Genomic DNA, 22,378 nt, shown 5'->3' on the forward strand with positions numbered 1-22,378 from the left:
ACAATAAAGTATCATGCAGAAGGAACAACTGAGAGATATAAAGCCCGGTTAGTTGCAAAGGGCTTCACTCAAACCTATGGGACTGATTGCATTTGGAAAGAGCGGAATAAAAGATCTTTTGATGGGAAGGAGGCCTCCATTAGGGTGTTGAAATTCTCTATTATTTGTACTCTTTTTTGTTAGGGTTGGGGGAGAGATTTTTCCTCCATTGAGGATATTGTGGACTTTGTGGGCTCCTTGAGATCATAGTTTCAGTTTTTTGTATAGCTTGGGACGCGTTCCCCTTTTGAACGCCTTTTATACATTTTACTTATCAAAAAAAAAAAAAAAAAACCTATAGGACTAATTATCTAGAAATATTTGCTCCAGTTGCCAAGATGAACTCTATACGTGTCCTCCTTTCTTTGGCAGCTAATTTGAATTGGTTTTTACATCAGTTGGATGTAAAGAATTCTTTCCTTCATGGTGACTTGGAGGAAGAGATGTATACGACTATGCCATCGGGGTTTAAGCTTTTAAATGGTCAGAATTTGGTGTGCAAGCTAAATAAAGCCTTGTATGGCTTAAAAAAGTCGCCATGTGCTTGGTTTGAGAGGTTCAGCACTTCTGTGAAAAGAGTAAAGTACACACAGAGTCAGGCACATCATACTCTCTTCATCAAGAAGCACTGCCACTTTAAAAGTGGAATGGCCATTCCCTTGGAATGCTCATTCTAGCTTTTAGATGGAATAACCATTCCTCTTTTGGACTTGTGGAATGGCATTCCATTCCCACTAAATTAAAATAATAAAATGCAAAGACAAAAAAACCCATATGCATTCTTTTCTACAGTTCTGGCAGACTCTCTCCATATCTCCTCTATCACTGTGACTATACACCCTCTCTCTCTCTCTCCTCTTTATCTCTTCACACTACATTGTATACCATGGAGAATATATATATATATATATATATATATATATATCTCGCTCTCTATTTGCAGTTTGTGCTTTGCAATTTGTTCCCACCGAAACCCTGATTTTCTCTTTATTAGAAAGTGGCGCAGGGCTGTCGATATTTTGAATGGGGCCATCTGCAACCATTCTTTGCTTTTTTCTGCTTCTGTAAGATTGATATTTTGAATCAAAGGAATCAACCGTCTTGCCATGGGATTAAAAATAAAAAATAAAAATAAAAAAAAGAGTGTTCGAAGAATGGAATAGATGAAAAACCAAAGATAGAAAAGAATATAAGAGGTTCACCCGCGTTTGGTCGCTAGATTATGCCATCTGCACTGTTGCTAGCTGCTCTCTTTTTTTATGGATTTTTTTTTGTTCGGCTCTACCCGCTGATTCACTTGCAGATATACATATATATATATAAATGTATATACAATATATAAACATATACTTCGTATATCAATTTAAATATACACATATATCTATAAACACTACCTATAACATCACCCACCAACTGTCAGTCATACCATCTTTAGTCAACGGCACAAGCATCAATTGGTATAAGCTACTTTTATTATATAATAAGAATATGTTTTAATATAACTGATATATTACAAGTAAGGGTATTTTGGAGAAATTAATTTATAAATCATTCCATTCCAGCTTTTTATTTGATCTAATCAAACACAGCAATGAGAATGGTTATTCTATTTTGGAGAAATTAATTTATAAGCTTAATGATGTAGATAGAGACCCATTAGATGATGTGGGAAGATTTCAACGATTGGTTGGGAGACTGATTTACCGATCTCTCACGCGCCCGGATATTACCTACGTTGTTAGTGTAATTAGTCAGTTTATGCATACTCCACGTACACCTCACCTTGAGGCAGCTCATCATGTTCTTTGCTACCTCAAGGGTTCACCTGGTAAGGGGATATTATTTGGTCATCATGGCCACTTGCGTATTGAAGCCTATACTGATGCTGATTGGGAAGGGTCTATGACAAATCGATGATTTACTTCAGGATATTGCGCGTTTGTTGCAGGTAATCTTGTTTCATGGCGAATCAAGAAACAAATCTAGTGCACAGGCGGAGTTCAGATCCATGGCACATGGAGGAGTTTGTGAGTTGTTATTGCTAAGAACGATGTTAGGTGAGTTGGATTATCCTGTTTGCGAATCAATGAAGTTGTATTGTGACAATAAGGCTGCTATTAGCATTGCCCACAATCCAGTTCAACATAACAGGACAATGCACATTGAAGTCGATCGACACTTCATCAAGGAAAAGCTTCATCTTGGGCTGATTTGTACTCCATACGTCAACACACATGATCAGGTTGCTGATGTTTTGACTAAGGGTGTGAGCAAGACTTGCTTGGAAAATATGTTAGTCAAGCTGGGTATAGTAGATATCTTTGCACCGGCTTGAGGGGTTGTGTTGTCAAGGGTTTATTTGTTATTACTTATATCATATTGGGGCTTATGTGTAATTTCTGAAACTTGTTAGTATAAATAGAATGTGGTGGAAAGATGAAAGTATTCTTTTTATCTTTCCCCATCTCTTTCTCCTTTTCTCTTATCCTCCTTCTTCTTCTTATAATTTACTCTTGATTTGATCATTCTCAAAGTCAACAAAACCTACAAATACCACTTCACCTTTCCCAGGCGATGTGGGATCATGACACCCTGTAGCCTACATCACACCCGCCCACATAGGTCTTCACAATCAACCCCCCCCCCCCCCCCCCGGGCAAATGGGCCCAACGTCCTCCCAGCCACACTTCCGGCGAGGTTCCTGCTCTGATACCATTTGTAGCAATCCTCACCTAATCCAGACACAATATTGTCCGCTTTTGGTTCCCTTGGACCAAAGACTTCTCAGAGGGTCACCCATCCTGGTACTACTCCAGGTTAAGCATGCTTAACTCCGTGATGGGTTCATGGCCAACACGGCTTTAAAACGTGTTATGTTAAAAGAAGGGTGTAGAACATACATATAGCACTTCACCTTTCCCAAGCGATGTGGAATCATGACACCCTATAGCCTGCCAGTACTCGCCTACATCACACCCGCCCATAGTGGTCGTCACAAAAGTATTGATTATGTAGAATACTAACAGAACAATGTGCAAGTAGAATAACAACAGAAAATACAAAACATTGAAATTAAGATTGAATTAAAGAAAAAAGGAAAAAACACGTAGATACAAATATGCAAACAGAGGAACAAAGGGAGCTACCATTGGAGTAGGCACTGTCCAACCACATTCTGGAGACCAATCCAAGGATGGGCGTAGATCCTTGCAGAAAACTTCATATGATAAACCTTCACCCAGAGGAGGCGGTAGCAAATAAATCTAGAGAAATAAGGCTACAAAAATTATAAATATAAATACGATATTAATAAACCTATATCTTTTATACAAGTACCTTGCATGAACTCGCAGAACATTATAAGCAATAAAAAGACTAGAAGATGATTTATTCTCTATAAAATGGTCAATTCCTACTCATGCTCATATGGTGACATGGGCGAATCCTTGGTTATGAGAAAAATCACTCTTATATACAAAACATGAAGTTAAAGAAGACTGGCTGCTGCCACCATTTTCCACACTTGCACGATCATACAAAAACTAAAAATAATGAACAGTACAAGCAAATTCTGATTTCAGTATTAAATATATCTCAGGAATTAATATCTCATAGGATCCAAGACAGAACAATCTCTTTTAATCACGACATTACCACACCCAGTCTCCAGGTTGGTATTTATGAACAAGTTACCCAATCTCCAAGTACAATTGTTGTATTTACTAACAAGTGACAATTCATGAGTTTTGTCGATGTTATATAGAATTGATGCTTCAATTGAGGAGAATCTGTACAAAAATAAAAAGAACTTCTAAAAGCAACTTAAATGCCCCGATGTAGTCACACCTGGATTTTCTAAGTTATATTAAGATATTAACAAGAATAAAGAGGGCCGAATTAACGCAAGCTTACAAGAAAATCGGTCATCAAAACTACCTTTTCATCTAACATTAAATGAGAGATTAAAGAAATGAGGAAAAATATTCACTCTAGTGACCTTGGCAGAACACTTGATACAATTTCCGGAGAGAGGGCATATATATATCAAGAGGACATTCAGCATCATCAATTCTTCTACGAGGACTTGTTATCATAATCTAGATCTCTATGCATATGTACAAATATAATTGATAGCAAGTACTCAAAATAAAATGGTCAAAATATGAAGTAGCTTCGAGAGTGCAAAATACATGACGCAATAAAATGAAATAAATAAATAAAGAAGTAAAAAGTGGTTTATTTTACTTGAGTAAATATTCAAAAAAGGTCATAAATTAAATATTAAGAAACATCATGAAATCTTTATATGTTAAACACCGCATCCACATGATGTAAAAGTATTGAAGATTTGATGGAGAAATCAGTGGAGGAAAACCTTCTAGTAATTTAAGTTATTTCCTATTATTGAAGATTTACTGTTACTAGATGAATTAGTGGAGAAAAATCCTCCTTGTTTCCTATTTTATCTCTTTCCATTCTCATCATTTATTCTCCTAAATGAAGGAGCCTCCACTATTGTATTGTGAATGAGTTGAGAGAGCAATTATAAAAGTGGTGTAGCCCTTTCGGCTCTTTGTGCCGTGGACATAGGCCCAAGTGGCTGAACGACGTAATATATGTGTTCTTCTTGTTTCATTTCTCTCTTCACTTCTATTTCATAATTTACAACAAAAAGACATTAACATCATAAGAGGTTCAAACTGGCTAACTGAATGGCAGTGTGTATGAGTTGGAACAGTTTAGAAGTATTACCTGAACCTTGTCGTTGCCCAAAATTTGAGTCACTCGTCCACACCAATAACAATCAGTAGTCCACCAATCAATTAAGTCCCCTACTTTCCAGGCACCATCAACGATAACTGCCACTTCTGAATCGGTCTTGACATTAGGAATTTCACTTTCATGATAGATGATAGGAGGATACCGTGGACGCACCATCAGTTGCCTTTTTATCACCTTTGACTTCCTACCATTAGTTGGGGGAACTTGATATAACCTTGTCCAATTTATTTCTGCATATATGCAATTTAGGTTAAATAGATAACAAATATTCATATTTAAAGAAACAGAACAACAATCATCATCCACTGAACTCTTCTAGCACAAAATGTGAAAAATCAAACCAGGACCATGATTAACTGAGTCGTTATATATGAAAATTAAAACCTCAAGGTAGCCCTCTCTCCCTTTTGACCTTTGCTGCATTCCACAAATCCTTGGTACTTCAAGCAAGTTATATCATCTCATAGTATGAATTAAATGCAAAATTGACCTGAATCAGGGCTACCCAAGTCTTCTTCCAACAACTGAACTCTACAGCAGTGGACATTTAATTTATTATATCTTTAAAATCAAAGAATATTTGAAGTACAACAGATTCTATAAACTAAAACCATAAAAAGTAAAGAAAGCCATGACCCACTTCAATTGCCTTCCAATTTCCTCTTACTTCTATGGGTTGAGGACTTTATATCTTTGTCCTATTTACTGTTGCGAGAGCACAATAACTAACACTGAATAAGATGGCAAATGATTAAAAAATGCAAGGAACGATTAGATGTCACTAAAAACAAGTTCTATTGGCATTCAACTTTAAGCAGCAAACAAGGTTCAAATTATCCAACTCCCTAAGTTTTACATGTGGTGGTGGTGGTGGTGGTGTGTTGAGGGGGTGGAGGTGGAAATAGTAAAACGTAAACTCCACACCATAAGGGGGGTATCAACGTATGGGGTAAGGTGATGATTTTGAGTTCTGTGGAAGGAAACATGAACTCTTTCATGAAATTCACATAAGAATGTTGAGCAACAGGAAAAGGGTAACTGGTTTAACTTTGCAAGAGATAAGCAGTAACAAATGTGACAACAGGACTTTAAACAATTGGATGTGGCACACTGCTATTGTTTATCGGCTGTGCTAAGGAAGCATGGTTGTGACACCCTCTTTGAAGAGTCATAAAGCTCCAACACCAAAAATCTTTTGCCTGTCACTCAAAAATAAATAAATAAATAACACGAAATGGTTAAATTCAGCACTTTGCTATTTTCAGAGTGCTAAAGCCATCTTCATTCGCTTTGCAATAAGATAAGGCAGGATGGCCCGTATAACTCTGATCTAAATAATTTGCTTGGAAGGCATTGCATAATATTTTTAAAAAATTTAGCATCGAAATTGAATACTGTCCTCTCGTATTTTTTCCAACACCCAAACTACATTTATCCCAAGATGAAAATTTTCTCTTGCTTAGATAATTGGTGTGAGGTGGAAATAATCAAGCGATATTTTCCTTGTCAAAAGAGGATGATAATTGTGTGTTTGGAAAACTGTGATGTTGTGGCCCAAATTAGGTTCCGGGTCGCATTGCAACCCGGTTTCGAAATGATGATTGAGCTTTGTGTGCCCTCACCCCCCAACAAAACATATATATATATTTTGCCCTTTTTTTTGCTTGATGGTCGTGGACCCAGTTTAGTCCTGTCTTGTAGCCCGATATATATAATCTTTTAGGGTTTACACAACTTCTGTCGAACCACACTAAAAACTGTGTTCTTTGTGTGTGGCATGTTTACTTTTTCGACGTGTTTCGTGATTTGTTTTTGATTCACAGCATTTGCCATAATAAAAACGAATATGTCCATGAGAGTTAGAAACTCCATTCAACACTAAGAAAAAGAAGAAGTTTATTGGTCAATCTCCACTTCCTTTATTTCAATCTTCATTAAAAAAGCATAAGAATTTCTTCAGAGCTCAGAGGATTTTGACAAAGTAAAAGTTCTTAAATGATGATTATCCTATAAGATTAAGCATATTTTAAGGTTACTATCAAATTAAAATACTATAATTGGTCCTAACAGTCTGTAATGGCAATGAAGACACTATAATAGACCATAATGATGTATATAAGACCAGCGTGGTCCTTAACAACCTATACAACTATCAATTTCACTCCCACTAATATACTTGCCCGTAGCGATAGCTAAGCATGATTATTCCTAACGTGATGGCATTACTGTAGGGATTTGTATGCCCTGGCATAGCAAAATCATACTTGGATTACAGAGGCATTGTTCCTTATCTGAAATGAGATTTATGTATTATAAAATTGGTGAATGTTAATGTATTATATTTTCGATTCATGATGGGATTGAATATGTCCACTTGGTTGCAAGATATATTTATATGTATGTGATGGCAATCAATATTAGAATGTAAATAGCAATCATAAATAGTTAATAGTCGGTAATTAAGGATGGACACTTAATTAACTAAGACTTGAACCGAATCCGCGATAGGTTGAGATATATTGCGAGAGCCATCGTATGCAATTGCTCCCTATCATCTTCATGGCATGAAGTATAGACTTTTTATTAATTAATAATTACTTTAATTTGTTTAGCGGAACCTACCGACACTTAGGATAGTTATGTAATTAATAGTTAGAGGGTTATATTCTCAATAATTGCATCGTTGCTACTTATATTTATTTTGTGTTGATTATGGTCGATCACAAAGTAAATTCCAAGGCATTCATGTGTTTAGGTCAAATGGTTTTAATGTATTTATTTACTAAATTATTATTTTTGTCAAACAAATGTTTTATTGTTATCAAGCCAATAATGTGATAGCTAATTATGCATAGAGGAACCAAAATAAATATATTAATTGTGTGGTTTGATTGATGGATTCAATTATGCGATAGCTAATTATGCATAGAAGGATAAAAGTGCAATATTGACTTAGTGGTTATTTACTATTTGATTGGAGGTCAATTAATTTTTTTTTTTGGGCAGTAGAAATTAATTTATGAATTAATTGAATTAGGTACATGGTATAATGGATCGGGTCAATTATTAATTCATTAGAGCCAAGAAAATAGTAAGCCCAAAGGATTCTCACCTATAGCCCAACTTGATATTAGAGGCCCATTAGATTAGAGATAGCACTTTAATAGTAGGGATTGAGAATTACATTTGACACACCATATGAGTATATATACATGTAACTATGTATTGATTAGTAGGCTTTTGGGCATCATTAGTGTGTGGAGATAAATATTTCTCTCTACAATTTTAGGAATTGTGTTCTCATCCAATGGAGGCTCCCATAAGCTATGCATCCAAGGTCTTTCAGTGAAGCATATAGGTGATTCCTAAAGGCAAGACTACCATGATGAAGGTGGTGACCTAATGAGGAAGAAAGGAGCTAAAGTGATCTTCATAAGGGAGAACATTCCCTTTGTGGATGATTTGGAGGCTTACTCAAGCCTCTAAGTTTACTAAATCTAATGATTGTATCATCATCTTCTTCATGCATTAAAGTAGCTCCTAGAGATGGATCAAGATCATTTGATGAAAAGCCCTCTTCTAATTTTTGAAAATATCCATTTCCCTAACAATTACAAGTCAAATTTTATTTTTATTTTGAAGCTAGATTGCCGCAAGTTTAGTCTTATCTCTATTTTTTATGTTTTAGGAATCAAAATTATTTTTTTAATTTTACTGGACATAGGAAGTAAAACAATCTTTGAATCGTATTTTCTGTGAAATTGTCCTATTGTGTATTTATCTTTAGACTTTAATAAGTTCATATGGATTATACCTAAGGAGCACGGACACTTCTATGAGGTGTCGTGTCCGTGTTGGACACGGATACTTCATGGACACTCCCGGATAGGTTTCCAAAGCTTCATGAGCATGTCCATAATTTGAAAATAATTTTTATTATTTCAGACACTTGATTGACACATCTCAGACACTTGGTCGACACATTCCAAACACTATATAACATATTCTAGTCTTATATAAAAAGAACATATGGCAGACTTGGCAATCCTAGAAACAACATTATAAACATATATCAAAGTGTTTAACCTTTTATAAATAAAAAAATGACACTAAATACATGTCATAGTGTGTAATATGAACAAAAACATAACTACAATGACAAGATATAATAGCTATATAACACACATATAATATGATATATTCTTTGTGATATTCAAATATTTTCACCTTCTAACTTTAGTATAAAAATTATAAAGTAACTAAAATTCTATAATTTTCTTACTCAATAGATATAAAAAAAATTAAAAAAAAAAAAAACAAAAAAAAAAGAGTTTTAAGAATGCTAGCGAAAAATATATATTTACATTAGTCATGTTCACGCAGTATCCATGTCCTACTTTTTAGAATTTGACGTGTCAGCGTATTCGTGTTGTATCGTGTCCATGTCCATACTTCTTAGGATTATACTAATTAAAGTCACTTAATTTCTAATATGAAGCCCAATTCATATTAGTATATCTACTCAAAAAGAGTGTGTTTATTTTTTTCAAAAAATAAAATAAAAAAAAAAAAAAACTAAAAAAAATTTAAAAAGAGTGTGTTTATATCTACTCAAAAAGAATGTGTTAAGTCATCATAACATATGTTGACAAATTTCGTAAATTAAACTAGAGTCAGTAACTTTTATTTCAATTCCTAGTGAAGGTTAGAATTTTAAAAATTTAGTTGGTGCTATTTACCTCCTGTATCACTCCTATAATGATATTTTCCAAAAATAACATCATGCAACACCTCCCAAGGTCAAAGATGGAATGCATGCTACATTAAAGGGTAATTTGGTAATCTTCATCTATAGGGATATAAAGGTAAATTAACACAGTGATACACTCACAAAATTAGGGTTTATGCATGCTAATCTAGGGTTTCTAAATTTCATATTTCAATCTTACTTTGATTCCCTTAACTGTTTTTAATATTGCATGAAAAATGTTTTAGGAACTTCCTTATTGAAATGTTTCCAAGTATAAACCTACAAAAAACTTTGATCCATCAAGTAATCATCGGGCCAGATGTTTGCCATCCAACCCAAAAGATTAAACTATTAGGCGGAACTGCATAACCGCCCTTATAAGCCCAAGACCATCCCTATCCAGATCAGATGTGGGACAAGAACCCTCTAACATTCTCCTCCACCCGAACTCGCAACCCCCTCGTTACAGTTAAACGATCCTACCTACCCGTCCACCCTAACGATGGGAGGACCCGGACCTGAGTAAGCGCTTGTCGTGGCACTGGATCAAGGATTGAACCTAGCTCTGATTCCACTTGCAATGGGCTAGGCGCTGCCATTCAACCCAAAAGCTCAAGTTATGAGGTGAAGCTACCTACTTGCCCTTATAACCACAAGACCGACCCTATCCAGATTCTAGACTACTTAGTTACCTATATAAGCACTAGCACAGATACGATGCGACACGGACACGGCGACACGGCAAATCCTAAACAATTTGGATACGGATACAACGGGGACATGGTGATTAATAAATTTTTATATATTTATATATATATATATATATATATATATATATACACACATGATGTTGTACATTAAGAAATTAAGAGTAATATTATTTTTTATCAACCTAATAATGAAAAAAATATTGTGCTTTGCCAGGGGAAAGAGGAGAAAACAAAGAAACATAAATATGCAAGTATTTGAACCTTTGAACTAAATATATGCATAGATATCTGGTTGTTTAATATAAAATTGTTTTATAACCCAATAAGTTTCAAGTAATTATATAATAACCATCATATTATTGAAAACCATTAACAACTCCTCATAGGAACACTTCAACTTGGGTTTCAGAGTGGGTAGAGATTTAGACCATCAGATGGAGATTTCCCATTTACTCTTTGCAGATGACACCCTGGTTTTCTGTGATGCTGATGTGTCTCAACTTCGACACTTGAGGTGTGTTCTGACTTGTTTTCAGGCAGTTTCCGGGCTAAAGGTCAATGTGGCAAAGAGTGTGCTTGTCCCAGTAGGGAATGTTTCGGATATTTCCTCTTTGGCTGCAGTCCTTGGATGCAGGGTGAGCTCATTCCCTATTCCTTATTTGGGTTTGCCCCTAGGGGTCTCTTCAAGTTTAGTGGGGAGTTGGGATTCTGTGATTGACAGGTATACGAAGAGATTAGCAAGTTGGAAGAAGCAATACTTGTCAAAAGGGGGTAAAGTTACTCTTATCAAGAGCACCTTGTCGAGCCTCCCCACTTATTTTCTTTCTATGTTCCAAATCCCTTGTTCCATTGCAGACAGGATTGAAAAAATTCAAAGGAATTTCCTTTGGGGTGGTAAGGGCGATGAGTTCAAGTACCACCTTGTCAGATGGGAGGAAGTTTGTAAGCCTGTGAAATTGGGTGGACTTGGTATAAGACGTTTAGTTCCTTTCAATCAAGCTCTCTTGGGTAAGTGGTTATGGAGATATGGGAGGGAAAGACATCGACCATGGCGCAGGTTAGTCTCTTGTCGGTTTAGCGAAGAGGCTGGAGGTTGGTCTACGCGTCCGGTTACCCTAGTGGGAGGAGTAGGGATGTGGAAGGCTATTCGGAAGGGATGGGATGTTTTTTCGGCTCATATCAGATTCAAACTCCATGACGAACGTTGCATTCGGTTTTGGGAAGATCTCTGGTGTGGGGATCAGTCACTTTCTCGTACTTTTCCAAGATTATATAGTATTGCTGTTAATAAACACGCCTACATAGTCGACTGCTATCAGCTTGATAGCAGCGGGATTATATGGGATGTGCATTTTCGGCGCTCTTTTCAGAATTGGGAGATGGACGAAGTATGTGTTTTTTTGGATCTTCTGTATCGACAGGAGGGCGTTGGCAGAGGTAATGATGTTTTAAGTTGGGTTCCCTCTTCTCATGGTCGTTTCGAAGTTAGATCTTTGTTCTTATGTTTGTCAAATTTTGTTAATCAATACTTCCCGTGGAAAACTATTTGGTGGTCTATGGCTCCAACTAGGGTGGCTTTCTTTGTTTGGACTGCTGTGTGGGGAAAGATTCTGACAATTGATAATTTGAGAAAAAGGGGCAATTGTATAGTTAATCGCAGTTGTCTATGCAAGGATGATGAGGAGTCCGTTAATCACCTCCTTTTGCATTGCCCTGTGGCGATTGTTGGAATCTTATTGTTGGGTTGTTTGGCATGTGTTGGGTTATGCCACGATCTACTAAGGAATTGATTCATGTTTAGAGAGATTGTCGAGTGAGAAGAGACGTTCGCGATTTCTGGAGAATTGTACCACATTGCGTATGGTGGTGCATTTGGAAGGAGAGAAACAGCAGAATGTTCGAAGGAAAAGAGTCGCCTACGGAAACAGTCAAACTTTACATTCTTCGTTCTCTCTTCAATTATGTGAGAGGAGCTTTTGTTCTTCTTCATATGATTTAATTACTTTTTTGGATTCTTTGGGGGCTTAGTTCCGGTTCCACTTTTGTAATTGGGAAGCGTTCCCCTCTTGAACGCCTTTTTTTAATGTTATTTTTACTTATCAAAAAAAAAAAACACTTCAATCTAGCGACAAAAATTCAGAAAACTCCTTTGAAACTGATAGGAAAAGTTTTTGAAATTTTTTTTAAAAATTAAGCGACAGATCTCGTGATGGTACACTTGTGCAAAACCAGATTTCCTGCTGGAATGTATGGCAAGTTGACAAGCAAGATGTATGGACCACTTCGCATTAAGCAAAAGATAAATGACAACGCTTACGTGGTAAAGCTTCCCGAGAACAAGACAATTTCTAATACCTTAATGGGGCAGACTTATTCGAATATCATCCTCGAGGAAGAGTTCTTCTGAAGTAGAGGGGAATGATGCAGAACAGTAACTGATTAAGCGAAAAAGCTCTTTTAATCGAAAATTTGGATTGTAGCTTTCCCCTTTTTCATGAATGGATAAGCCCAGTCAGCTTCTGGCCCTTGCTATGAACCTCTGAAATTTTGTTTTTAGAAAATTAAGTGACAAAAATATGGATTTTTAGAAAATTAGTACAAGGTGTTTTGAGAGTTTTGGAGTTACAGTTTTCAAATTGTCAAAACACGCAGAAGCAGCCACTTCAAAAGAAGACACAATGACTTGTCATTTAAAACCCTCATCCCTCTTTACAGTACATCTCACTTTCCTTCTTTTTTCTCTCTCTCTCTCTCTCTCTCTCTCTCTCTCTCTCTCTCTCTCTCTCTCTATAGTCGAAGTAAACTGGGCCAAACATCCCTTAAGGGCTTCATTTTTTGATAACTCAAACCATGAATCTTCATCCAGATTGGGAGGGAGCCGACTGGCCTCCTTGGCTTGGCTGCATCAAGCATCTTAGTGGAAGAACTCTTATCCTCTGTATCACTATATTTGGGTGAGTTTTATCCCTCCCTTTGTCTTCATCTTCAAGGAGCCCGTCTTCAATCATCATATGAAGTTCTTCAGTGAAGTAGAGGAGGAGGATGGTTTCATCAGAAAGAAAGAAAAATAAATGACACTTGAAGGTTTCAATATAACTGTGTAATGCTTTCAATTAAAGGGAGAACAAGTTTAGAGAATTTTAAAATACCTCTTGAGGCTCTTTATGGTGATGTGATAACAAATACAATCCTAGGTGTGGCCCCAAAGGGCACCGCAATTTTGTGGAATGGGGAGGAACCTACCCAAGTTTTTTCCAACCCAATCAAACACACACAAGTGTGAGGGCACGACCCGACCCAGCTGTTCGGTCTGGTTTGGTCCGCTCCGGTCCTGGGCTTGGGTTTCTCAACCTATTATTCCTACAAGACTATGCACATAATGCTTCTGTTTCTATAATCCATAACTATACCTTGACACTTGTCAATCTCCTTTCTATAATTAAAAATCCTATTTTACTAGCATTAATCCCTCTTTTTTCAACAAATCAACGACACAAAACAACACAAACCAGCCAAGATTGCTGTTCACAGGCTAAAATTTGCAGCCCTGGAATAGCCACCAATTTCTTCGTATATCAAATCCGAAAGCCTAACTGCATAACCTTCCCTAACACTTAATACCCGCATAAAGGAGGTTGTGCAGCAATTCTAACAGCATTTTGACCTTAATTACCAGCAATCAAAAAGCGTCAAAGCTTGTCCAACAATAAACCATTCCCATTCATAAAGCCTACAAAATTTCTTTCGCATTTTCAGCATAGATCCACAACTTTTATTTCATCTACTATCGTGAAGGAGAGGAGCACATGGAGGCCTTTCAAGCTGGAGAATGATAGAGACCAGAAGGTAGGTTTTATCTGGAGCCAAATCATCATCATTATCATCCTTGCCATACTCCCATATGAATAGGGTCGGCAGCATAAGTTAGCGAAATCATCATCATTATCATCCTTGCCTTACAACCATATGAATAGGGCCGGCCACATAAGTTCCTTTCTTCTTGGTTTTGTTCCATTGCAAGTCATCTCTCCTATAATATATAACTTTTTTAATTCATTTCTAATGATTTCATCCCATGTTAACTTTGGTCGTCCTCTTTGTCTCTGACCTTCTATGCAAATTAGTCTCCATCTTCTTACCGGAGCATCTATAGATCTTCTTTGGATATGCCAATACCACTTAAGTCTACTTCTTATTAGTAATAGGCGTCACTCCTAATTTCTCCAACACATTTTGATTACTAACCCTATCTTTTCTAGTCATCCTGTGTTAACATCCTCATTTCTGCTTCATGAATTTGTTGTTCCTCCATTTAAATGCACAACACTCCGAACCATATAGAATAGTTGGCATAACAACTATTCGACAAAAAAATTCTTTTGCTGAACAGATGTGGGAACTCATTAAAGAGCCAATTCTCACTGGAACCAATCAACTCGCTATCGCCCATGGATTTTGAATTTGATAATTTTTGCAAAATGTTTGACATGTTTTTTCTTTATTTATTATTATGAGAATCGCAAGCCAAAGGACGCTTGATCTCAGATCATGATCCTCTCCGCATATAATCGTGTTGATATTAACTTGTATGCCCATGCCCATGTACCCTAAGACTTGGTAAGTAAATTAATTCTACTTTGAAAAATATGACGTAGCATTCAAATGTTGCATTACAATTTTATTCCAGCACGTTCATGACTAGAATAAAAAAGTTCACGTGGAAAAATATTAAACATGGCAGGTTGAAAAAGATCAAAGTACTAGTTTTGAAATGTTAAAAAAAAAATAACATGACCTAAAAGAAGAAACATCATATATTCAAAAGCAATAACCTGAACCTTTAAAGAAGTCATACAAAGATCTTACTTACTTTCATCGGGGAAATCAACAAATTCCAAGGCATGCCCAATATGCCCTTGTCTCCAGCCAATCTCTTTTATCTAATGGAAAATATAGATGTAAATGTAAAAGAATTATCTTATCAAGATAACCTCCCTTAAAGGAAAAAGATCAAGTTACTCCAAATTGATATCATTTATTATGTGTAGAGAAAATTGAGAAAGAAATGAAAGAAAAAAAATGATCGAAATGTTACAAGTAGTTTTGATTTCCATAAAACAAAAACACAATCACTTTAATGTAACAAAAAAAAAAAAAATTTAAAGTGTTCAAAAGGGGAAAGCATCCCAAAAGCTATGCAAGGGCCGAAGCCAGTCCAATGACCCATAGAACCCAAAAAAATCACAATTTCATCTAAAGATATACAATTTCTCCCCATCACCCAACTAAAAAGAGAACTAATAACAGAAAATTTCAGCATACCAATGGAGGATTCCTATCAAAAGATCGTTTATTCCTCTCTTTCCAAATACACCACTAAACATAGAGGGGGTCGCCCTCCAAAAATCATGAGCGTGTGCCCCCACACTGTAGCCCTCCAAACGTCTATCAAATCCCTTGAGGACCTAGGCATAACACAATGAACGTTGAACACCAAACAGACCAAAAATAAGACTCCAGCAATCATGAGTCACCGGGTAATGCAAAAGAAGGTGATCCACGGACTCTCCATCATTTTTACACAGACAACACCAATTCACTGTTATTTGTCTTCCCTTTCTCATATTCTCCAAGGTCAGAATCTTGCCCCAAACTGCAATCCAAAAAAGGCCACCCTGTGACGAGCCTTCGGGCGATGAACCGTTTTCCACGAGAAGTTGGAACCAAGAAACCCGGAGAGGCAGAGGAACAAGGAACGGACTTGAAACCTCCCATGAGAAGAAGGCCCCCAAATCAAGGAATCTGAACCTATACCATCCACCTCCCGTCTCTACAAAAGGTCCACAGCTAGCGAGAAACATTGTTGAGCTCCTAATCCTGAAAGGATCGCTGAAATCGCACATCCGAAGTAAGCCTACTGCTATCAAGCCGAAAACAGTCTGCTACCAAAGTATTTCTATCCACAGCAATCCTAAAAAGTCTTGGGAACTCCCTTCTCAATAGAAGAAAATATTAGCTTAGTTATCATTTGGTTATTAAGAAAGCGCTTGTAAGGGAAGAATGGAAGGAATCCAAGAGATGCTTCCACCAGTAAACGTGAAGAACACTCGTTAGGAAAATGGCTATGTTAGATTGAAGATACAGTTAGGAAAAGAGTTATCCAGCAAGCTATGTTGAGTTATTCTCTGACTTTGCTATAGAGGATAGACAACTTAAAGAATTTAGGACAATATTTATAGAGTACCATTTCCCTATGTTGGAGAATAATTATATGAATGATTTAAGCGTTGACAGAATGTTATTGGGCAACAAGTTGTTGCCATATTTGTATTTGACTTTCTGTGTAATTCCTTTATTACAAAATACTTATAGAGCAAGAAATTTTTGTTCTCTAGCTACAAGTCTTCCCCAATTCACCTATAAATAGAGGTGGTTATTGTAAACAAAATTAAGAGAGAATGTAATGAAAGAGATGTAGCCCTTTGGGCTTTGTGTGTCGTGGATGTAAGCCCTGAACCATGTTATATTCTTTTTTTTTTCATGTTCTAATTTCTCTCTTCAACTTTTATATCTTCTAACATGGTATCAGGGCCTAATTTCTCCTTCCTAAATTCGGACCTCTATTTTGGTGTATTCCTTTAGCATTTGAAATGTTGCTAAGGGTTTCTCGTACTATTCGTGACTTGTTTGGGCTGCCATTGTGTTCGGTAGCATTGTTCTTCACCTTTGCCATGTCTCCAGCAGTTTTTATTGACTTGTTTGGGCTACCGATGTGTTCGGTAGCATTGTCTTCGCCTTTCCCGTGTCTCTTGCATTTTTATTGACTTGTTTCGGCTGTCGGTGTATTCAGTAGCATTGTCTTCGCCTTTGTCGTGTCTCCAGTAGTTGTTTGTTGAATTGTTCGGTACCATTGCTCTTCGCGTTCTCTTTTCATCATTCACACTTGTTGCTACTCGTCATCTTAATGGCAAGTTGGGCTTTCATGCTCCAACTTGAGGGGGAGTATTGAAGATTTGATGGAGGAATCAGTAGAGAAAAATCTTCTAGTAATTTATATTGTTTCCTATTATCGAACATGAAGATTTATTGTTACTAAATGAATCGATGGAGAAAAATCCTCCTAGTTTCCTATTTTATATCTCTTTGTATTCTCATCATTTATTCTCCTATACGAAGGAGCCTCCACTAGTGTATTGTATATGAGTTGAGAGAGCATTATAAAAACGATGTAGCCCTTTGGGCTCTTTATGCCATGGACGTAAGGCCTAGTGGCTGAACCACGTAATATATGTGTTATTGTTTCATTTCTCTCTTCACTTCTATTTCATTGTTTACAAGATAGTATCATAGCAGGTTTATCATACCCTGCTCTATATGCTACTCGTCTCGGATCTTTGGATCAACTTGTCTCGGATCTCCGGATCAACTCGTCTCGTCTCAAATCTCGACAACTTCATATTTAGTTTCAAGTTGGACACTTGAGTTAAATCTCCTTGTACAACTTGAGGGGGTGTGTTGGAGAATAATTATAGGAGTGATTTAAGCGTTGACAAAATGTTAAAGTTGTTATATTGGGCAAAAAGTTGTTACCATATTTCTATTTGACTTTCTGTATAATTCCTTTATTACAAAATACTTGTAGAGCAAGAAATTTCTATTCTCTAGCTACAAGTCTTCCCCAGTTCACCTATAAATAGAGGTGGTTATTGTAAACAAAATTAAGAGAGAATGTAATGAAAGAGATGTAGCCCTTTAGGCTTTGTGTGCCGTAGATGTAAGTCTTGAACCACATTATATTCGTGTTTTCTTCATGTTTTAATTTCTCTCATCAACTTTTATATCTTCCGACATCCTGGTTGTTCAGCAACATTCACAAGGTATTAGTTTCAAAAAATGTTAAGGTAGGAAATGCACAGATTGGATTTTGCAGCAAATTAGCAAAAACATATCCACGTTTGCTTGCTAATCTGAGTGATCAAAACCAGAATATGAGAGAGTATTAAAGATTTTATGGAGGAATCGGTGGAGGAAAATATTCTAGTAATTTATGTTGTTTCCTATTATTAAAGATTTACTGTTACTTGATGAATCAATGGAGAAAAATCCTCCTTGTTTCCTTTTTAATATTTCTTTCCATTCTCATCATTTATTCTCCTAAATAAAGAAGCATCCACTATTGTTTTGTGTATAATTTGAGAGAGCATTATAAAAGTGATGTAGTCCTTCAAGCTCTTTGTGCCGTTAGGCCCTAGTGGCTGAACCACGTAATATATGTATCAGAGCTAGGGTGGTCCGACTGCAATGACGGCATTGCGAGTCCGGCACCACCCATTCGAGAATGGTCTAAGGTGACATCGCCCATCCGGAAGGTGTCGGGTGGGCAGATTGGTCCGACCTCAATGAGGGCATTGTTAGTTTGGCACTACCTATTCAGAAATGGTCTGAGGAGACATAATTGTTTCTTTTTATGGTCTGATTATAGTTTAAACATATGTATGAAGGGGAATGGTCTGAGGAGACATTGTTGATTCTTCCATCTACATGTTTTAAACATGTGTATGAAGGGAAATGGTGTGAGGAGACATTATTGGTTGTTTACGGTCTAAGGAGACATGATTGGTTGTTTATGGTCTGAGGAGACACTGTTAATTATAATGCTCTCTCAACTCATACGCACTACAATAGTGGAGGCTCCTTTATATAGGAGAATAACTGATGAGAATGGAAAGAAATATAAAATAGGAAACAAGGAGAATTTTTCTCCACTCATTCATATAGTAACAATAAATCTTCAATAATAGGAAACAACATAAATTACTAGAAGATTTTCCTCCAGTCATTCCTCCATCAAATCTTCAATACTCCCCATCAAGTTGGAGCATGAATGCCCAACTTGCCATTGAGATGACGATTAGCAACAAGTGTGAATGATGAAAATAGAACGTGAAGAGCAATGCTACCGAACACATCGGCAGTCCAAACAATTCAACAAACAACTGCCGGAGACACAGCAAACAAGTCAATAAAAACTGTCGGAGACACGACAAAGGCAAAGAACAATGCTACCGAACACAATGGCAGCCCAAACAAGTCACAAATAGCACGAGAAAACCCTTAGCAACATTTCAAATGCTAAGGGAATACCCCAAAATAGAGGTCCGAACTTAGGAAGAGAAATTAGGCTCTTATACCAAGTAGAAATATAAAAAGAAGAGAAATGAGAGAATTGTATAAAGACTTGAATAAGATAAATCACGCATTCACATCTCTAGTATTTATAGATAAAAAGAGTACATGCTCATATTACAAGAAAGGAAATTAAATCAAATCGCAGCATATTCTATAGCATAATCAAATCTCTGTTAATACGGTAAGTCAATCAAATCACAGCATATTATATGGCATATTCTATAGCATAATCAAATCTCTGTTAATACGGTAAGTCATTCCATAAATCGTGGCTATCATATTTGCTAACAAGTAGAAATATAAAAAGACTTGAATGCGATAAATCACTCATTCACAACTCTAGTATTTACAAATAAAAAAAGTACATGCTCCTATTACAAGAAAAGAAATTAAATCAAATCATAACATATTCTATGACATATTCTATAGCACAATCAAATCTCTATTAATACGGTAAGTCATTACATAAATCATGGCTATCATATTTGCTAACACTCCCCCTCAAGTTGGTGCGTGGATATTTGAAACACCCAACTTGGACAATGCATTCTCAAAAACAATCTTGTTATTGAGAGCTTGTGACAAATGGAGTGCAAATCTGACTAGCGATGATTTTCTCTCAGATGAAGTGCTAATCAACAAATTATAAAAGTGATATAGACCTTTAGTCTCTTTGTGCTATTAGGCCCTAGTGGCAGAACCACGTAATATACGTGTTCGTCTTCTTTCATTTCTCTCTACACTTCTATTTCATTATTTACAACAAAGAGTATCATTTTTTTTTCCCGGTAAATGAGGGATTATTTAATTTGTATACTACTCTGAGTAACAAATAACAATCCAAGAGAGAGAATCCATCAAGGTTAAGAACAGCGTCTTCCACTTTCTATCGTCTCCTTTTTCTTATCTAGTATACATAGAGCCCGAGTGCGGAGATATGAGAACTGCAAGCCAGGTGCCTCGTCAAACATTTCACCTTTTAAATCTCTCGGAGGCCATGATGACAGTTCATACCCCCTAGTACCTTGAGACCACCATTCCATCAAAAGTAGCCTGCTTTGAGATCTCATTTAAAGGAAAAAGGAGATCCTCAACAGCAAAGCAAATGTAGCAAGATCAATCATTTCTATCCAGCCAATGTTCAACATCAGATTTTGCATTTATCTTGGTCAGACTATCATCAATCTCTAAGCTTCCACGCACATGAAGCACTTAGAGAGAAGCAGCAAATTTAGTGTAGATTAATCATGTGAACCAAGGAGCGGATCGAAAGTAAAAAATCCTATCCTGAATGATCCAGAGCCTCAAAAAAAAAATAGTTAAAAAACAAAAAGGGGACTGAACTGGACAAACATGATCTCTCGTATCACTCAAATTCAAAAACTTTTCTGGGAGTCGGGCGCTGGATTTCAGGGGCATGGACTTCGTTACTTACTTTCAGATGTACCGGTACATGTGATGAAATATTAAAATTTCACAGCCTAATTAAGTGGATGATGCTACTAAATCACCAGAAAACCAAGCAACTCCAGATATAAAATGGAGATTAAAGCATATTTCAATAATGATCCGAAGATATTCTGACATTCGAACTATATGTTTTACTGTAAATAAACGTATAATGTTGTACTAAGAAAAAATTCAAAGCACTAAAAAAGCTATGGATTCTACCATAACAAATCGTTCATCCCTTATCTTGTCATTCAAGTATACCTCAATAGCATTTAAGTACAGCCAACATTATTCTATGATAAATATAGCCAAATTCAATGTAAGATTAAACATCTCAGAAGTCAGCACCAGAAGAATTAAGAATATAATCTAAATATATTATCGTAGTTGCATTGAAGATTACCTTGCATCGGAACCACGCACCACGATACCCTGACTGAAATGATCTTGATTCAGCCACTTGTCCAACCTCAAAAGGCAGAAGGACATCCTTGTTCATGATGGATCTCAAACAACTTGTAGTTGCATCAAAGATATTCCTGCTATCAAAGCAACTTCTCCACACAAAACATAAAAATAAAAAATGATGTTATGATTCACAAGGGTAAAACCATGAGCACTAAATCACAACCTAACAAAAATTCTCCTCACCTAATTTTACGCAAATAAAACGTGTTGAAATATCTTTATTATTATTTTTTTTATTTTTACTAGATGTTTTTGGCCTTCTATTAGGTATTTTATATAAGATCCTTATAATCACGTGATCACATAGAAAAGATCCCGTAATCATGGGATCACGTAAATAAAATTCCCGTAATTATGGGATCACGTAAATTTTGGTATATTTTATATTTTTCTTTGATTTGGTTTCTTTTCTTTGTACCCTATTCTTGTATATGAATATAGCTCTTGGCTCTCGGTTTGAATAAGCCAAAACCCAAAACAATTTCTTTTTGGTATCAGAGCTAAAACAAAAGGCCTCCTCATCTTCCCTCCCCAATGCCGCCACCTTCTCTCTCCCTCTCTTTGATTTCCCTCACCTCCGGCGCACCTCCATCTCCTCCCAGCCCTTGCGTCGGACCCCTCACTCTCTCTCTTTTGGTGCGACAACCACAACAGGGGCTTGCGCACACAACAGAGGGCTAACCCTCTGTTTTTGACTCCTTTTTTAGGAGAATTCCCTTAGGTTTGTTTATGACCTAAGGGTTCTTCGGGTGGTTTTTTTCCCTTTGTAGGCTGCCGGTGTTTGTTCGGCAACATATTTAGAGGAAAACACCGATTTTTTCGGCCTTGTTTTTCTCTTTCCTCCCTCTTTGACGTGTGGACCAACCTTATTTTGGTACTATGAGTGATTCTGGTAGCCAAAAAGGCACTTTTTCTTCGGGCTGTGGCCGTACTGCCGCAGTCGGCAATACTACTCCACAAATTGTTGTCCCCCCTGCTTCAACTCCTC

At 36.6% G+C, this 22,378-nt stretch overlaps 1 protein-coding gene across 3 annotated transcripts in view; it reads right to left on the reverse strand.

The window, feature by feature from the left end:
* The window catches only part of LOC132297535 (uncharacterized), a 57,975-nt gene extending 36,453 nt beyond the window's left edge, over nt 1-21,522 (reverse strand). The window contains exons 1-4 of one of the 3 annotated variants that reach the window (XR_009479245.1): nt 21,326-21,521; nt 15,152-15,221; nt 4,792-5,051; nt 3,186-3,302 (exon numbers count right to left, since the gene is read on the reverse strand). Coding sequence is in view for 1 of the 3 variants with exons in the window: in XM_059794924.1 (XP_059650907.1) it covers nt 3,186-3,302; nt 4,792-5,051; nt 15,152-15,221; nt 21,326-21,421 (543 nt within the window). In the remaining 2 variants the exon portion in view is untranslated. Of the gene's footprint in view, nt 1-3,185; nt 3,303-4,791; nt 5,052-15,151; nt 15,222-21,325 lie in introns of all 3 variants that reach the window. The other 2 variants (XM_059794924.1, XR_009479261.1) reach the window with 2 other exon arrangements.
* Nucleotides 21,523-22,378: the final 856 nt, after the last annotated feature.

This window comes from Cornus florida, unplaced genomic scaffold (genome assembly GCF_030987335.1).
Source record: "Cornus florida cultivar Cherokee Brave unplaced genomic scaffold, ASM3098733v1 CherokeeBrave_3.0.0_Hap2_Chr01, whole genome shotgun sequence".
Taxonomy (NCBI): Eukaryota; Viridiplantae; Streptophyta; class Magnoliopsida; order Cornales; family Cornaceae; genus Cornus; species Cornus florida.